We start from the raw sequence: 19516 nt of genomic DNA on the forward strand, positions 1-19516 counted from the left end.
ACTATCTTGGTGGTCTCCCCAGGCTCGGCCTGGTGATCCACACATCAACATGGGCAAACAGGTCCCAATGGGAACTGGGTTACAACATGCTCGGTACTTCTTCTCCCAGGCCAACTAGCCCCAGAAACACCAAAATGTGGCCCTGATTTGACTCAGTCCACCCCGCACCCAGCCCAGCCCTGACTGCCAATGGACCCGAGGGTCTGATCACAACCGTCAACGTTTCCCCCCTCCCCCCCAACCAGGTACTTGAACCCACCCCAGGCCTCCAGGAGACCCTCAATCACCCCAAACCCAGCCCACCAGAGCCCTGGGCAGCACATCTTCATTCACAAAAATGTGCTAGGTTTGAGTCATCAATGCATCAAAGAAACAACCACCATGTCCACCAATGAGAACACGCTATAAGTTCTAAGCAGTTACACTTTGCGTTTTGCGAGACAGGGTCACATCAATTGCTCTCAACCTAAAAGGACTGATCAACCTTCCAATCACTAATGAAACTGGCCAAGAGAAGCCAGTGTACACCAACCTCAAGCTTGGTAACCTATTCATACTGCCAAGCAACAAAGCAATGAGATGACTCATGATGGCACAAAACTTCTCAGTCACCTAGATTCATACAAGAGTTAGACGAGATACCACCACAGTGACTAGTGCAGCAACAATGCTCTCACCATGGGCATCAACTCTATTGGCCTGTCGATCAGCTGTTACTGTTGGTCAAAGGTGCCCAGAAATAAATGCTGTATCATGGGGCATGGGTTGAATAGAGGGGAGGTAATGTATGCTGTTGGGCTTTGTTGGTGAAGATCCAGGGAGTTACGGACCAGACTCTTCAGTAAAACAAAACATTTCCTAATATTCCTTCTGCTTTGGAAGACAAAAGTGCAAACATAATGTTCATTAAGTTAATTCCAACTGAAGGCTTTAACAGTTTTCTGCTTGACTGTTATCAAACCTGGGTTGTATTTCCAATATTTGCTGGTTCATTTGAATATTCCAGGTTCTTTTTCCCATTCTTGAATTTCCCACCTGCTTACCCGAATGGGAATCAGGAACTTTTCCTCAAGAATCCACAGGGGTGAGGTGTGGACCCCGGCAGCAGGTCACAGGGTGAAGCAGCCACAATTCGCCAGCGTTTTTGAAGAAAAATGTTTGGCCCTTACCTGTTGCAGGTGGAGTTGGCCTTCGGGTTCCAGTTACATCTCCTAGACTAGAACTGGAGTTTCCACCTGATTTGCTACAACAAAATGTGGAACAAATAAGGTCAATAAATTAGACTTAAAGATCAAGAAATTCTATCAGGCAGAAAAATCATTCTAATTAGGTTAAGTGATGAACGTATTATCTCAAATGCAATTCCATGAAGGTATCCTGCTCCTCTGAATAAGGGAAGACAGTTTAAAAGACAGTTGGACAGGTACATGGATTGGAAAGGTTTAGGAGGTTATGGGCCTGTTTTTGACTGGGCATCTTGGTTGGCATGGACTAGATGGGCTGAAGGGCCTGTTTTTGTGCTGTATGACTCTGTGAACTCCATATGAGTGTGGGACTCCTCACTTGTGGTGACCTTACCCATCTTCGTCTCGGGAAGTTGGCAGTGATTTAATTGGATGTCAATGGACACAGACTATGGCTTGCAAAGAACACTCTGCTTGACTACAGCAGCAGGCCCAACCTGGAGGGTGAGGGTCTGTCTCTGGGGCTGTCCCTACCCAGCTAGTGCCAGGGAGCCTACCAGGGAGGAAGTAACTTCATTTTCCTTATGGCCTACAAGGAGTCCACTTCAGCCCTTCACTCCGTTCGCTCCTGTGACCTGTTGTCCCCACTTTCCAATCAACTCCCCCAAGATTCTACCACTCAGCTACACACCAGGGGCAACTTACAGTGGGATAATTAACCTACCGACCCGCACGTCTTTGGGATGTGGGAGGAAACTGGAGCAGCCAGGGGAAACTGACATGATCACAGGGAGTACGTGCAGACACCACAGAGACAGCACCCGAGGTCAGGGTCGAACCTGGCTCGCTGGAGCTGTGAGGCATCAGCTCTGGTAGCTGTGCCACTGCCTGCCTATTCCTCCCGGACAGTCTTGAAATTACCCTACGTCAAGGTGGGTTCCTCCTCTGATTCTGTCACTGATGACTGTTGGAGGGGCAGGACACTCACCTCCATAACTAAATCTCCCCCTAAGCAGCACCACTAGTTCGTGAGGGGTGGGGTTGCACCACAGGGACACGTGCTTGAGCTTGGGTTCTGTTGTGCAACTTGTACACTGATATGTGCACAAGTCTGGGACTCGCAACTCTAATGCATGCGATGAGTTGCATTTTATGGAGGTTAGGTATCACTATCACATGGCTTCACTTAACAGGTTCCTCATGTTTAGATGCTTTGAAGCATATCTAGTCGGGAAATATCCGCTTCAAAGATACTGAGTGGTCTTGTGACTCCAGTGTGTCCAGCTCATGGCATCACCAGTTCCAGCGGTGACTCCAACTCAAATTCCTGATCTAAGGCAAATGGACAATCCAAGCCAGTCTGAGATGCGTCCCTGTATGACCAGAGTCAAACCCAGGAGACAACTGGCTCTGAAGGAACAGTTTTATATAGCCGTACATGGAGGTGACATTGGGCAGGAGGTACAGAAGCCTGAAGTCCAACACCACCAGGTTCAAAAACAGCTACTTCCCTTCAATCATTTGGTTCTTGAACCATCTGGCACACCACTAATCACTACAGTTTAGCAACACTGTGACCACTCTGATCACTTTGCACTAAAATGGACTCTTTTTTTTGTTCCAATTGTTTTTTTCTTGTAACAATTGTGTATAATTTATGCTTTTCTTGTGAATGCTGCTTATCTGATGCTATGTGCCTGTGATGCTGTTGCAAGTAAGTTTTTCATTGAACCTGTGCACACAGGTACTTGTGCATGTGACAATAAACTTGACTTTGACTTTAAGTGTAGGTCATCAAGGATGCACTGTACCTTGAAAGCCTTCCTTGCCTCATCTTCTGCTCCTGTTGTAGTCTGATATTCTCTAACTTAACCGGGCTTGGAATGAATCCCACCTCACATCCTTCTTTCACCAGCCGCCCTATCCACCAGTCGTTGTTGTATTTCTGGAGGTGAGAGAAGAGAGAAACTTGCCAATCACTACTTTGTTCCAATGGGATTTTGGAACAAAAACAAGCAAGGTCATTTCTTCATCCACGAGATTTGGTCCTCACTGCCACTGTCCATCACTAAGCTCCCTTTGAACATGTTGCTGGTGGGTCCAATTCAGAGGGCTGTTAAGAGTAAATCATGTTGCTGGGTTTGGAGTCACACTGAGGCCAGACCAGTTAAGGACCACAGGTTTTCTTTGCTGAAGAACACCTTGCGACAACTTCTGCTCTCAGAGGGTTGTGAATCTTTGTAATCCTTCACCCCAGAGAGCTGTGGAAGCAGAGTAATCAAATTTATTCAGGACTGAGGTAGGCAGGACTTTGGACCTTGGGACGGATCAGGGGTTTTAGGGGTCGGGCAGAAAAGTGAAGCTGAACCCAAGCTGTGGATTACCAAAGGGGATCCATGAATCCAGATCACCAAGGTATCAAATTTAACAAGGTTAACCAAACACTGACTCTGATATCTAGAAGATTAGTGCACAAGTGCTTAGACACCATGGTGTGGTTGTATCAAGCCTTGGTTAGACCAAGCCTGGTCTGGGTTTCACGTCTCAGGAGAGGAGTATCGCCCCTGGAGAGAGTGCAGTGCAGATACATCAGAATGTGCTTGAGTTATATGGAAAGACTGGATTAGCCGGGACTGTTTTCATTGGAGCAAAGGAGGCTGAGGGGTGACCTTACAGAGGTTTATGAAATCATGAGGAGGGTAGATGAGGTGGATGGTGACAGTCTTTCTCCCAAGTTGGAGGAGGATAAAACTAGAGGGCATAGGTTTAAGGTGAGAGGGGAAAGATTTAAAGGGGATCTGAGAGATAGGTTTTTCACACAGAGGGTGGTGAGTAAATGGAATGAGCTGCCAGAGGAAGTGTTTGAGGCAGGTACAATTCCAACACTTAAAAGAAATTTGGACTGGTTCATGGATAGGAAAGGTTTAGAGGGATATGGGCCAAACGTGGGCATGGGACTAGCTTAGATGGGCACCTTGGTCTGCATGGACGAGCTAGGGTGAAGGGCCTGTTTCCATTCTGTATGACTCTATGACTAAGAACAAATGGAAGCCCAGGACCAACTTTTGAGGAGAGGTTACACAAAGCAATGTTGTATTCCTGGAATTTCTGTGCAGCTTTCAAGATATTGAAATAGGGAAGAGAGGAGGAAAATAACTGGGGAATCTGGGAAATTTGCCAACTATTAGAGTCAGTCCTTTAACAAGTGGAATTGGCAGACGCTTCTACACGGAGGGAGTTGCAGAGGTTTGGAATTCTACGAGTAGCAGTTCACACAAGGTCAGTTGTTAATTTTAAATCTGTAATGAACAGATTTCTGTATTAAGGCATATGAGTTGCTCAGGTATATGGAATTAGATCACAGATCAGCTGTGATCTCACTAAAGGGCACAACTGGTTCTAGAGGCCTCCTTCTTCCTATAATACCATACTCTTACTGCCCATTACAGAATCTCATGTTTATGTGATTCCAGTGTCCTGTCCTTAACTTCCCATTCTGGTAACACACTCCACCACTGTATCAGCTTGTGGAAGGAAATACCTCTTGACATCTGATCAGACTTTTTTTCTCTACCCTAAACCTGGGTCCCTTTATTCAGCTGCTCTGGTATATCCAAAAGTAATTGTTCCAATCCTGCTAAATAACTTGTTATAGCTCCAAGATTCCCACTGAGGTGCTTGTCTAAGGGTCAGCTCAGTCTGTACAAAGACACAGAAGGCCACAGAGAATTCGGCACTGAAGGATGCCTCATTGTAGAAGTTGGTGAGGCAAATGGAACTAAACAAAGTTGCTTCCTCCAAACACTGCAATTATCACGGTAAATAAAAGCCAAAAAGACTGCAGGTGTTGGAAATTTGAAATAAAGCCGAAAAAGCTGGAAACACTCAGCAGGTCTGTGGAAAGTCAATGTTTCAGATCTGTGAACCTTTGTCAAGCTCAAAATGTTGACTGTTTCTCTTTCCATGGATGCTGCCTGACCTGCTGAGTGTTTCCAGCATTTACTCTTTTTACTTGCACCTAACTCCAACTAGTTATCCAATCTCATCACAGAACTTAAATCACTGTTTCAACTTGTTAAAACCTTCCAGCCGTCAACAATCCTGTAAGGTCTAGGTACGGCTCCTAACATCTTTTCTTACTCCAGCTGACAATTTTATATTGAATGCTCCTTCACCAGGTCACCCACTCTAAACACTGAATGATCTCAATGTGCTACGTCTGCTCTTCACGCTTTCCACTCCTCCACAAGTAAGAGGAGAGGAAGCTAAATTGTTCTTGACTAAAAAACACAAAGGTAAAGCTCAAAAGCAAAATCCTGCAGATGCCAAAAATCTGAAAGGTAAACAGAAATGCTTGAAATACATTGATTGCCTGTGGTAACTCTAGTTTTCTCTCCACAGATGCTGCTTGGTATCCTGAGTTTTTCTATCATTTTCTATATTTATAACACAGCCAATGTTATTGGTTCAGAATCCAACTGGAGCCTGCAACAATAGGTCATTGTTTGGCAAGTCAAGGAGTGTTTTGTACGTAAGCTTGGCACTGGGAAATCCAGTGGCACAGAGTCAAGTGACACTGAACCAACTTCACAGGAAGACTGGCTTCACCTTGGCGTGCTTCCTGGTGTTGAGAGCACAGGCAGGGCCTGAGTCCAGGACCAGAGGCTGTAGGGTGGGGGTGAGGGTTGGGTAAGGAGGGAGGTGGTCAGGTTGAAGGTCAGTTACCAGGAAATGGGTGTGACAGAGGAAGGTCATACTAGTTGAGTCAGGGGGTTGGATGTAACACCATGGTTGGCTGGGGAAAGGCAGATTGGGAAAAATCTGGTTTTGTGGAGGATGGGATCAGTTGGATTTGGGGAACAGATTGACGGATGGGACAGGTGAGGGTCACAAGGTTGGGATGGGATGGGATTTGCTACTGAGTGTTGTAGGGGAATGAGGGGCCTGAAGGGGTGTTGGTTGTTAATTACTTAAAGGGGACCTATTTGAGTCAGGTTCCCAGCATTGGACTGGAATGCACACAGGGAAGTATCCTTGAAGTCACCCAGAGGACAGGCCACTGGGCCCCACAAGCTTTAGTATAATCTTGGCTGATCTATACTGGCCTCAACTCCTCCTGAGCCAGTTCCCCATAACCCACAATTCCTCAATCTATCTCCTCCTTAAATATAACCGGCCTCACCACCCTCAGGGGCAGAGAATTCCAGAGATTCACCACCCCCTGAGAGAAGAAATTTCTACACACCTCAGTTTTAAATGACTGGCCCCTTATTTTATAATGAAGTTCTCTGTCTCTAGTGACTCTGCCACTGGTGAAAACGTCTCAATATCTACCCTGTCAAGAACCCTTTGGATCTTACATGTTTGACTAATGTTAAATCTCTTTCTTTTCAACTCCAAGGAATACAGACCCAAACTCTCTTGATAGGACAACCCTCTTATCCCAGGAATCAGCCTGATGAATCTCCTTTGGGCTGCCTTCAATGCTACTCTGTCCTTTTTTTGGTAAAGGAACCAAAAGCGAGGTCTCACCAACACCCCATACAAACTGTAACCAAATCTCCATGTTCTTAAACTCCCACCTTTTCGCAATAAAAGCCAACATGCCGTTTATCTTCTCAACCACTTGTTGGACCTGCCTGCTAAATTTTTGTGACTCATGGATCATCTCTAGCCATGTCCTCTCCACCCCACTGCGATCCTGCCCTTGCGTTCATTCCTGTCCTCTATGTGGCCTCAAGGTTTTTATGGGGACAAGTTGAGCAGACACTCAGATACAACTACAGGCAATGCAGGGATCAGGCATGATTGGACTGAAAAAAATCAATATGTCATGGGGACGTTTTAATACCATCTACTTGAAGCGTCTTTGCATGGTATGCTCCTTATTTAATTCTAAGTGAAAAAACACAGGTTGTAGTTGCACAGTTCTGTATCAATTTCAAACATTAATTAAGAAATAGACAGCATGCAGATTGATAATGTCACCATGGATACAAGTATCACCCAGGAAATTATGTCAGGAAGTGCCTGGTCCATTCTTCTGATTAGAAAGGCTTCCAGTGGAAATGGGCATGAACAATTTTTATTTACAATTTAAGCATAAAAACAGGCACAAATGGATTCAGCCGCAAGGCAACCGAATGCACCTGGGCACAATTGTACCCATGCAATATGCACCCATGCACAATTATATGGACACAGTATACACCCATGCGCAATTGCATTGACACAGTCTGATCCCAAGTATGTTCAGTAAGAAAATATGCATCCATGCAAAACTATAGAGACATGGTATGTGCCCATGCACAAGTGTACACAGTATGCACCAATGCACAAGTGTGTTAGGATGGAAGACACCATGCAGAATTATATGGACACTGCATATCCCCATGCACAATGCACAGGTACATACATATCCACTCAGAACTGTGCAGTCACAGAATGCACCCATTAAAAATGCAGTAAAACAGTATGTGCCCATGCACGAGTATATGGACAAAGTAGACATCCACGTACACACAGTATATATATCCATGCACAAATGTATCAAGATGATATACACTTGCATATAAGTGCAATAAAATAAAACATACATCTATGGCAAGTGTACGGGCACATCATAGACCCATGCACAAGTGCATTATGAGAGTGCGCACCCACAAACAAATGCATTGAATCAGTAGGCACCCATGCATATGCATTATAACAATATGCATCCATGCATGTTCACATACTGCATACACTTAAGTGCAAATGTAATGACACCACACATTCCCAAGCACGTGTTTAGGGAGAAAGTATGCACACATGCACATGTACGAATTTACAATGCATCCATACACAAGTACACTGATAGAGAATGCATCATTGCATCAATGTTTGAACATAACAATTAAAATATGTTGCAGTTAGCAGAACACTTACTTCTTTGATGTGTAGAAAATCTTTGGATTCAAAGGAGATGGCCATGCCTTGCACAGGGACATCGTCATTCTGGCTGGGATTGTAGCCGACATTTGTTCGAACAGCAAATGCAACAGGCTTGGTCTACAACACAATAAAGCAGAGAATTACATCTAAGGGCATGGTGAGAACAGTTTTGCCTATTCAACTATGCCGAACATCGACCACTCATTTACACTTATCGTACATCAGGCACGGTCATGTAGTGGTTAGCGTAACGCTATTACAGTGCCAGTGACCCGGGTTCAATTCCCGCCGCTGTCTGTAAGGAGTTTGTACATTCTCCCCGTGTCTGCATGGGTTTCCTCCGGGTGCTCCGGTTTCCTCCCACATTCCAAAGATGTACGGGTTAGGAAGTTGTGGGCATGCTACGTTGGTGCCGGAAGCGTGGTGACACTTGCGGGCTGTCCCCAGAACACTCTACACAAAAGATGCATTTCACTGTGTGTTTTGATGTACATGTAACTAATAAAGAAATCTTATCTTAATCCCTTATTTTTATTCCTACATTCTCCTCAATTCCTTCCAGATTCTACCATCCACCAACACCCCAGGGGTAAGTTAGACTGGCCGATTAACTTACCAAACTGGACATCTTTGGGAGGAGAGAGGAAAATAGAGAACCCAGAGGAAACCCACATGGTCACAGGGTGAACGTGCAAACTCCACACAGGCAGCACCCGAGGTCAGAATTGAACTGACCCTTAGGCACTGTGAGGCAGCGACTCTACCAGCTGTGCCATTGTGCTGCAGTTGGATCTTCACAGAAAAATAAGACCCTCATCTCATCAGTTCGAGCTGAATTCAGACGCAGGTTCTTGTGGATGGTGGATAGTGCTGCAGCCAACGACAAGATCCAGTGTCTAGTCCAGCAATGTATTTTATTCCAAGATCTAGTTTGAAAATCAATCCAGCCATCAGGAGGTTGGTGAGACTGAGTGTTTCTCACAGAACCTATCAGGCATGGGCAGCAATTTATAGCTTCACAAGAACAAAGTCAGCAATTGTTTATAAATATGTGATAGTCTAAAGCCTCTGACCAAGTCAAAGCTCATAGATTCACCATTATCTTTGTGAAAAGGCCTCCTCTTTACAACCTAAAGTTGATACTTTCAGAATTCTGACCCTGCCCACTATAGCACTAATCACTCCCTAAACGGATCCAGTGAACAGGATGAACAGATCAGGCCTGTACACTTATCCTACCTGGATGCATCAAGGCTTGGTACGGCAACTGCTCTGCCCAGGACTGCAAGAAACTGGACACAGCCCAGTGCATCATGGAGACCAGCCTCCCCTCCATGGACTCAGTCTATACCTCTCGCTGCCTTGATGAGGCAGCCAGCATAATCAAAGATCCCACCCACCCAGGTCATTTTCTCTTCTTCCCTCTCCCATCAGACAGAAGATACAGGAGCCTGAGGGCACGTACCACCAGGCTCAAGGACAGCTTCTATCCCACTGTGATAACTTATACGATGAGATGGACTCTTGACCTCACAATCTACCTTGTTTGACCTTGCACCTTATTGTCTACCTGCAATGCACTTCCCTGTAGCTGTGACACCTTACTCTGTATTCTGGAATTGTTTTTACCCTGTACTACCTCAATGCACTGTGTAATGAATTGACCTGTACGATCAGTACGCAGGACAAGTTTTTCACTGTACCTCGGTACAAGTGACAATAATAAACCAATACCAATACCAATACACTTTGCAATTTAGAAAACTGAGAGGTGATCTTATTAAGAAAGGTAAGATTCTGAGGGGAGGACGGGGCATCTGGAGCTGGAGGGTAGTTTCCGGATAAGAAGTTGCCCACTTAAGAGGGAGATGAGGAGGAACTTCTCTTGGAGGGTTGTGAATCTCTGGAATTTGCTCTGCCAGAGCTGTATGGAGGGTGAATCACTGAATGTACTCACAGCTCAGGGACAGTTTTGGTCTATAGGAGAGTCATTGGTTATGGGAAACAGGCAGGAGAGTGGAGCTGAGGCCAGGATCAGATCAGCCACGATCTTTTTGAATGGTGTAAGGCCAACTCCTGCTCCCATTTCTTCAGTTAAAGAGCATGGAACAGTACAGCAAAGAATAGGCCCTTTGGCCCACGATGTTGATACAGCTAATCCCTCCTACCTACAGAATGCCCATATCCCTCTAATTTCCTCTCATTCATGTGCCCATCCAAGCTCCTCTTAAAAGCCCCCAATGAATTTGCCTCCACCACTCTATCAAGCAACACATTCCAGGCATCCACCACTCTCAGTAAAAAAACTTACCCCTGACGTCTGTTCTGAACCTACCCCTTCTCCCCTTAAATGCATGTCTTTCTTAAATTCTTTTCTGCTTTTTTTTCATAATTTATCCATTACTTGGGATCTGTTGTTGGAAAAACAAGCATTTATTGCCCATCCCTAATTGCCCCTGAATGGAGTGGTTTGCTGGAACATTTCAAAGGGCACTTAAGAAGAAACTACATTGTGGAAGTCACACAGAGGCCAGACAAGGTAAGGATGGCAGGTTTCCTCCTCTGAAGAACATTAGTGAACCCGATGGATTTTCACAACAGTCTGCTGGCTTTATGGTCACCATTACAAGTGTTTAGCCTTATTAATTCCAGATTTACAACTCAATTTAAGTTCCCCAACTATGTGATTGTATTTAACTCCAGAATCTAGAATATTAGTCAGGAGCTCTAAACGTTACTGAACCTGCTTCCAAGTTGCAGAATCTGCTCCCACCATCAGGTTTTACAATTAATTCCAACACTTCATTGATCTGTTCAAGGTTATACATCTAGTCCATCATCATTCTTGTTTCAATTAACCTCCTGCCAAAGTTTTCTAGTTGGAAATTGGTGAAGCAGCCAGCATAATCAAAGACCCCACCCACCCAGGTCATTCTCTCTTCTCCCCTCTCCCATCAGGCAGAAAATACAGGAGCCTAAGGGCACATACCACCAGGCTCAAGGACAGCTTCTATCCCACGGTGGTAAGACTATTGAATGGTTCCCTTATACGATGAGATGGACTCTTGACCTCACAATCTCCCTTGTTATGACCTTGCACCTCATTGCCTCCCTGCACCGCACTTCCTCTGTAGCTGTGACACTTTGCTCTGTATTCAGTTATTGATTTTACCCTGCACTACCTCAATGCACTGTGTAATGAGTTGATCTGTAGGAACGGTATGCAAGACAAGTTTTTCACTGTACCTCGGTACAAGTAACAATAGTAAACCAATACCAATACCAATAGCTGTTGAGACTTTCAATGTAAAAGAATATATCCAGAGGTCAGGATCTAGGGAAGGAGTTCAAATCCCACCATGATGGCTGAGGAATTTAAATTCATGTAATTAAATAAATCTGGGATTGATATTAAGCAACAACCCTTTCTGGGAAATAAACCTTCCATCCCAGACCCATGGATCTCCAGACCAATCTTATGTCTTTGCACTGTACTGCTGTTGAAAAACAACAAATCTCACATCAGATGTCAGTGATAAATCTGGTTCTGAAATTGGTAAATTGGTTTGTCATTGTCACCTGTACTGAGATACAGTGAAAAGCTTTGTTTTGCATGCCATCCATGCAGATCATTTCATTACAACAGTGCATTGAGGTAGTACAAGGGAAAATAATAAGGGAATACAGAATAAAGTGTTACAGTTACAGAGAAAGAGCAGTGCAGGCAGACAATAAGGTGCAAGGCCATGATGAGGTAGATTGTGAGGTCAAGAGTCCATTTTATTGTACTAGGGAACCATTCAATAGTCTTATAATGGTGGGATGGAAGCTGTCCTTGAGCCTGGTGGTAAGGCTTTTGTATCTTCTGCCCGATGGGAGGGGGGAGAAGATAGAATGACTGCTCAGATCAGGCAGTTAGGGGCGGATAATAAATGCAGGCACTGTCAGTAATGATGAAGGAACAAAAAGGAAATCCAAGTGGTTTGAAATGTGACAAAGAGGTGATACCTGAGTTCAGAGAAGCTCTCAGGAAAACCTGTGAACCAGAGCCCTTGAGAATTAGACACAGCTGGTGTCGCTATGGGAATGTGCCCTGATAACCCCAAGTGTCATTAAACCAACACAATATTTGTGACATTCTTTGTTATCTTGAATCATTCCTGGACCTTAAAATTATTGCAATCATTTTACACGTGCTGGTAGTGTAGAATAGTACCCTGAGACATGTGCAGGAGGAAAGTCAAAGAGTAATTGGTAAATTGGTCTATTATTGTCACATGTACCGAGGTACAGTGAAAAACTTTGCTTTGCCTGCCATCCATACAGATCATTTCACAACATCTGGCTCTGCAAATGAGAATCAGAAAGGAAATATTTACTTGCTCAAAACAGGGGCCGGTGGAAGTGGCGGCAGGGGAGGTGCCCCGACTTTGCTTGAATTAATGTTCCCGCTCTGGGTGGCTGACAGCCTTGGTGTTTGGACTTCATTGAGTGAGTGCTGGCAGTCGGGATCGCAGGCCATTTGCTCTGGACCAGTTTGGAAGCTCATGATTGCAGTGCGGGTGAGCAAGTGCCGATCTTACCTTTGCCTTCTCAAGTTGTGCCAAAGCCTGTCGCTCCGCTTCTTTGCGTAATGCCTCCCTGTCCTCCTCCAGAGAGATGTCAGAGTCTGATGGACGACTGGTGTAGGAGTCAGCTGAACCCTGAGCAGGAAACACAGGAAACAGGTTTCAGTATCTGGTCGCATGTGGATTCTCCCTTGCCCTATATATTGCGATCCACATTGGCAATTCTTTGGCACAACAGGAGCACATTTTGGCACAGCCGGAAGACCTGCTGTCTCACAGCTCCAGCAACTCGGGTTGGATACTGACCTCCGCTGCTGTCTGTGTGGGTTCGTACGTTCTCCCTGTGACCACGTGGGTTTCCCCCGGGTGCTCCGGTTTTCTCCCCCATCCCAAAGATGTGCGGTTTGATAGGTTAATTGGCCATTGTAAATTGCCCCCAGTGTGTAGGTGAGTGGTCGAGTCCGGGGGGAAGTAACGGGAATATAGGGGGAACAAAATGGGATTAGTGTAGGATTGTTTAAATGGGTGTTTGATGGTCAGCACGGATGTGATGGTTGGAAGGGCCTGTTTCTGTGCTGTATATGACATCATTAATATATAACTGCTCTTTTAAACAAAACACAATATTTATAGTAGTGCTATATACCCAGCAATAATCATTTTGAAGCTGGTTTGAATGAGGTAGAGTGTTGTGGACTTAAGCCTCTTACATACTTCACACTTCACAGAGTGTGTGAGAGAGTGTGTGAGTGTGTGTGTGAGAGTGTGTGAGTGTGTGTGTGTGAGAGAGAGTGTGTGAGAGAGTGTGTGTGAGAGAGTGTGTGAGAGTGTGTGTGTGTGAGAGAGAGTGTGTGTGTATATGTTTGTGTGTGTGCAAGTGTGTGAGTGTGTGTGAGTGTGTGTGAGAGAGTGTGTGTGAGAGAGTGTGTGTGAGAGAGTGTGTGAGAGTGTGTGTGTGTGTGAGAGAGAGTGTGAGTGTGTGTGTGAGAGAGTGTGTGTGAGAGAGTGTGTGAGTGTGTGTGAGAGAGTGTGTGTGTGTGTGTATATGTTTGTGTGTGTGCAAGTGTGTGAGTGTGTATGAGTGTGTGTGAGTGAGTGTGTGTGTGTGTGTGTGTGTGTGTGTGTATGTTTGTGTGTGAGCACGAGTGTGTGTGTCATATTTTTGTGTCATCAGCAAACAGGGCCGTTACATTTGGTTCCGCGAGGAGGAACTGTGTTTTCCTGCTCTGCTTTCTATCTGTCAACTAACTCTCGGTCTACGTTTCCCTATTCTCCTCAATTCCCTGTTGTCTGACTTTGCAGCAACTTCCTAAGTGGAACATTTTTGCAAGCCTGCCAAAAATCCTAATATATCACATCCAGTGGTTCTCCTTGTCTACTGGATACATCCTCAAAAATCTCGAAGGGATTAGTCAAACATAAGAGTAATAGAGTTATAGAGTCACAGAGTTATACAGCACGGAAACAGGCCCTTCAGCCAACTCATCCACGTCGACCAAGTTGTCTACTTGAGCTAATCCTAATTCCCTGTATTTGGCTCATATCCCTCCAAACCGTTCCTACCCATGTACCTGTCTAACGGTCTTTTAAACATTGTAGTTGTGCTCACCTCTACCGCTTCCTCTGGCTTCACTTAGTTTTGTAAAATCATACAGACCCTGCTCAGTCATAATATTTTCTAAGTGTCTTGATACCACACATCTTTTGCTATAGATTCCAACATTTTCCCAACTACTGATGTTGCACCACTCTCCAATCTTCAAGAACCAACCCAGAACCTATAGCATATTGGAAGATGATAAATGGACCATCCACAATCTCCAAAGCCACCTCTTTCATTGGATGTACAGTCTTCGTGATTTATCAGTTTCCAAGCTCAGTAATACTGGAGAAACAAAGGACTGCAGATGCTGGAATCTAGATGAAAAATATGATGATGCTGGAGGAACTCAGCAGGCCAGGCAGCCACCGCGGAGAAAAGCAGGCGGTCGACGTTTCAGGTCAGGACCCTCTTCAGGACTGAAGATAGGAAAAGGCAAAGCCCAATATATAGGAGGGAAATATCCCCCCTTTTTTCCTCTCTCTCCTTAGCTTTGACTCATCCCCTGGTGGATCTGCTCTCCCCTCCTCTCCCACACCTGCCCATCACTATCTCTTACCTCCATCTACCTTACGCCCACCCCGCCTCCCCTCTTCTGTCCACCTATCACTGCTCTGCTTTTCCCTCCTATATACTGGGCTTCCCCTTTTCCTATCTTCAGTCCTGAAGAAGGGTCCTGACCCGAAACGTTGACCGCCTGCTTTTCTCCACGGATGCTGCCTGGCCTGCTGGGTTCCTCCAGCATCATCATAGTGTTTTTCATCCAAGCTCAGTAACTTCTCCTGTTATACTTGTTTGCTAATGCAAATTTATTTCACTTTCTCATTTGCAGTGGATCTTTGTTTTTGCAGAACTTCTGGCAGTTTTTTTGTGCCTTTTTCCTTGAAAACAGTCACAACGTATTTGTTTAATTCCTCCATTATTTCCCATCATAATTATGTCATAATCAGCTTCCCTGTGATCACTCAGCAAAAAGATATTCATCCCTTGCAATGATCAGCTCCTGTGTTCTGGAAGCTTACCAGAAATTATTCATCACACATCAGGCAAGGAATGAGGGCAAGTTATTATGGAGTGCCAGCGGAGAGGTCCTTGGTCAAATACACCGTTGGGGAGACTTATTCCTCTCTAGGTGTGTACAAGGACAGAGACCTTGAGGTCTCCGTTGACATGGCAGGCAATCGGTAGAGAGGTGATCTCATAGTTCAATCAAGATTAAAACTAATTACTCTTGGAAATTTATTAAGATATTAGCATAATTGGCTAATGGTCATTTTATAAACCTGACACAATGATAAACATGACTACTGGTATATTATTGTGATGCTGAGTAAGGAACTATATTCCTAGATGTATTCATACTATTTGTACTTGGACTGCATTACTCAATGGTGCCCCATAAAAAGAGTATTGTGTTACTGAGAGGAGCACAGGGCATGAAGGCTGAGGAGTGAACCAACCAACCTCAGTCTAGAAATCCAATGAACAAAGAGGACTCTGGAAGTAAACAAAGCCTAGCATGGTGGGTCAGGTAGTTGAAAGGAAACAAAAATCTGCATTGGATGAAGGTGGGAGCACTGTGTTGAAGGAAAACCAAAACTAGCTTATGGTGTGAAAAATGGCCATGATCTCTGCACCATTTTGGCACAGATTGGACTCGGAACTTAATGACATTGTAGCACCGTCCAGAACCTTTAGACAATGAAGAGCACTGGTGAGTGAAGTGGCCCATCAAGTAAAGGCAAAATATTTACACCTAACCATAGAGCTCCTGCTTCAGTCTCACAGTATTCACTTCACACTTGCTACTGGGCACATAATCCAGGACGACACTGCCAAGTGGTACTGTGTCATTACAGGTGGTTTTCCAAGTGACACTGCTGACTGGCCTGCTCTCTGAGACCAATGTAAAAGATCTCATGTCATTTCCAATAAGATTCTCCCAGTGCCCTGGCCAATTACCTTTCATTCAGTACCATCAAAGACAGACTAACTTGGCACGTAACTCATTGCTGTTTTTGATGGCTTCCTGTACACAGACTGGCTTTTGACTTTCATCACAAAACCACAGTCACGTCATTTTGAAGGTTATTAATTGCGCGTAGATACTTTGGACATTCTGCAGATGTGACATTACACAGAAGGATATGTAGAGCCAAAACAGGCTAACTGGCACATGAGGTGATGGGTATTTATGGTTAGCTGGAACCTCCTCCCGCCTATCAACATAAACCCCTTCCTCATTAAGTGCTTATTTTGCCCTCCTTAAAGAAGGGCCCTCAACTTCTTCACATACCAGCAAGCTCCAAGATGGAGTTTCATTTGTATTCCCCGTTTGATCTCTTGACTAAATAATCCATCAGAGCCTTTCATAATTTTGAAGGCCTGTCTTAGGCCATACCTCAGCCACCTTTGATGATACAGTTGTCTCAGCAACAACTGAACAGTTTGGGCTTTTGCTCTCTAGAGTTTAGGAAACTGAAAGGTGTATAGGGCGTTGGTGAGACCACAGTTGGTGCATTGGTTAAGGAGAGATATATGTCCATCGGGGGCAGTGCAATGATTACCAGGGTGATTCCTGGATAAATAGGTTGTCTTGTGAGAATAGATTGAGTAAATTTGGCCCATACTCTTCGGAGTTGAGAATGAGAGGTGACCTTTGTGAAACACACAGAATTCTGAGCGGGCAACAGGGCAGGTGTCTCCCTGGTTTTGGAATCTTGGACAAGGGGGAGTTGTCTCTGGATAAAAGCACTCCCATTTAAGAATGAGATGAGGAACAATCTAATTCTCTTGTAAAATTATGAATTTTTTGGAAAACCGTATCCTGGACAGTTGGGAGACTGAGTCACTGACTATACAGATTGAAAGATTTTGGAACATCGAGGACCCAAGGGGTATGGTACAGGAAAGTGGAGCTTGGCAAAAATCAGATCAGCCAGATCCTAGAGTCATAGAGCACATAAAATAGGCCCTTTGGTCCACCGAGTCCACATCAATCATCAAGCACACATTTCCACTAATCATAAACTAATGCCACTTCATTCTCCCCACACACCCATGAACTCCCCATGGATTCTGCCACTCACCTGTACACTAGCAGCAATTAACCCACACATGTTTGGGATGTTGGCGAAAACTGGAGCAAAACCCACGCGGCCACATGGAAAACACGCAAACTTCACGCAGTCAGGATTGAACCTGGGATGGTGCAGCTGAGAGGCAATGGCTCTCACGATTGTGCTGCCCTTATTGAATGGTGGAGCAGGTTCAGTGGGTGGGGAGGGGTGATGGCTCCTATTCTTATTTCATATGGTTATTACAGACCCAGCCTGTTTACCCCCTCCCTGAAAAGCTATCACTTTTGTACAATGTTTTGTACCATCTCCAGTACTTCTATATTGTTTTCATAATCTAGAGAATGGTGACATACACGTGCAGTTATCCTCTACTGGGCAGGCACAGTAGTGTAGCGGTTAGCGTAACGCTTTACAGCACCAGCGACCTGGGTTCAAATCCGGCTGCTGTCTGTAAGGGGTTTGTATGTTCTCCCCGTGTCTGCGTGGGTTTCCTCCGGGTGCTCCGGTTTCCTCCCACATTCCAAAGACCTACGGGTTAGGAAGTTGTGGGCATGCTATGTTGGCGCCGGAAGTGTGGCGACACTTGCGGTTTGCCCCTAGAACACTATGCAAAAAGATGTATTTCATTGTGTGTTTTGATGTACATGTGACTAACAAAGATATCTTATCTTAACCAGTGAGCAGAGCACCATCAGTAAGGCTCAGTTTATTGATTGACACAATGGCACAGAACTTTCACTCAGTGGTGAAGTAACAGTTGACTTTAGTGCAAACTGACCCCAAATATCGAATGGTCTTTGTGCAAGACGGCACTGCTTCTCCCCCATTAGGAAGGGGCTCACAAGCATCCAAGGAGTCTGATGTTGTCAATGTGACTGAGCAGCCAATCACGTTCAAGAATTCTCACATATGGTAAAGGCAGGAGCGAGAACCGTTATAACTACCTTCTTCTTAGTAACTAACTTTTCACAGAGAGCAAAGTAAAGATGAGATTAAAATGCTGAACTTTCATAATAAGCATGAAAAAAAAATTAAAAGTCCTTGACCTAGAAATTCATCCCATAGTCCAGTAATCCCATACATAGTAATCTGCTTCTGAAATTCCTTCCATTAAGGTCAACACAATGAATTTCAAGGTCGGATATAATGCACTTATACCATCGTTTGCTGCTACAGGTTGGCATGAATTTCTCAACTATTAATATTTCTACATAAAATTATTCTTTTTGTTAGGGCCACTTTGCTAAGTGCTAATTATGACTATTCAGTGGAAAAGGCAACAAATGGTTGGAGGAGACGCAGTGAATTATTGACTGCAACCTTGGGACTTCAACAATAAAATGCAAGTATGAAGATCCCAAACTTTCTATCAATTTCATGGTCCAATTGTTTCGTGGGCATTAACACAGTGAAATCTGAAAGACTAGGCCATAATACCTTGACTAACAAAAGGCCACGATGAACTAACTTAGAGTGTCAGCGGAGATTGATAGGTTCTTGATTAGTAAGGGCATCAAAGGTTATGGGAGGAGGGCAGGAGAATCGGGTTGAGAGGGAAAAATAAATCAGCCACGATCGAATGGCGGAGCAGACTCGATAGGCCAAATGGCCTAATTATGCTCCTATGTCTTTTGGAGATCATGGCAGATCCTTTACCTCAGTGCAACTTTCCTGCACTGACCCTTGTCTCCCTTAAGATCTAAAAACCTACCAATCTGTCTAAAATATACCCAGCAAATGAGTCTCCACAGTCATATTGAGTAGAGAATTTCATAGATTCATCACTCTTTGTGTGAAGAAATCTCTTCTTTGCCCTGAATGGCCACTTATTTTGACGCAGTGACCCCAAATTCCAGATAAACTCTCCGATCAGAGGAGACATTGACCTTGTCAAGCCTTGGAAGAACTTCTTTCTCTTTTCCTTAACAAGTTTCAGCAGAAAATTATGATTGACTTGCTTCAAGTCTTTTGGAATTGCTCAAATCAGCATACAGGAGAGAGGTGAATGGAAAGGGTCCAAGTAGCTTTTGAAATGGGCTTTTGACAGACAGCTCTACTTTTGGGGAAGATGATTTGCCATAATACCTATACTGGAAGATTGAAATGTCACACCAGTCTCTCCTCAGAGTGAGCAGCAGCTGTTCAGGGAAG

The 19516-nt window shown here is 44.6% G+C and overlaps 1 protein-coding gene across 1 annotated transcript in view; it reads right to left on the minus strand.

Annotated features, from left to right (window-relative positions):
• Positions 1-19516, minus strand: part of cacnb1 (calcium channel, voltage-dependent, beta 1 subunit) — a 252789-nt gene that overhangs the window by 49958 nt on the left and 183315 nt on the right. The window contains exons 3-6 of the mRNA XM_052038643.1: positions 12701-12820; positions 8112-8234; positions 2996-3129; positions 1170-1243 (exon numbers count right to left, since the gene is read on the minus strand). Of these exons, the coding sequence (XP_051894603.1) occupies positions 1170-1243; positions 2996-3129; positions 8112-8234; positions 12701-12820 (451 nt within the window). The remainder of the gene's footprint in view (positions 1-1169; positions 1244-2995; positions 3130-8111; positions 8235-12700; positions 12821-19516) is intronic.

The sequence above is a fragment of the Pristis pectinata genome, chromosome 25 (genome assembly GCF_009764475.1).
Source record: "Pristis pectinata isolate sPriPec2 chromosome 25, sPriPec2.1.pri, whole genome shotgun sequence".
Lineage (NCBI taxonomy): Eukaryota > Metazoa > Chordata > Chondrichthyes > Rhinopristiformes > Pristidae > Pristis > Pristis pectinata.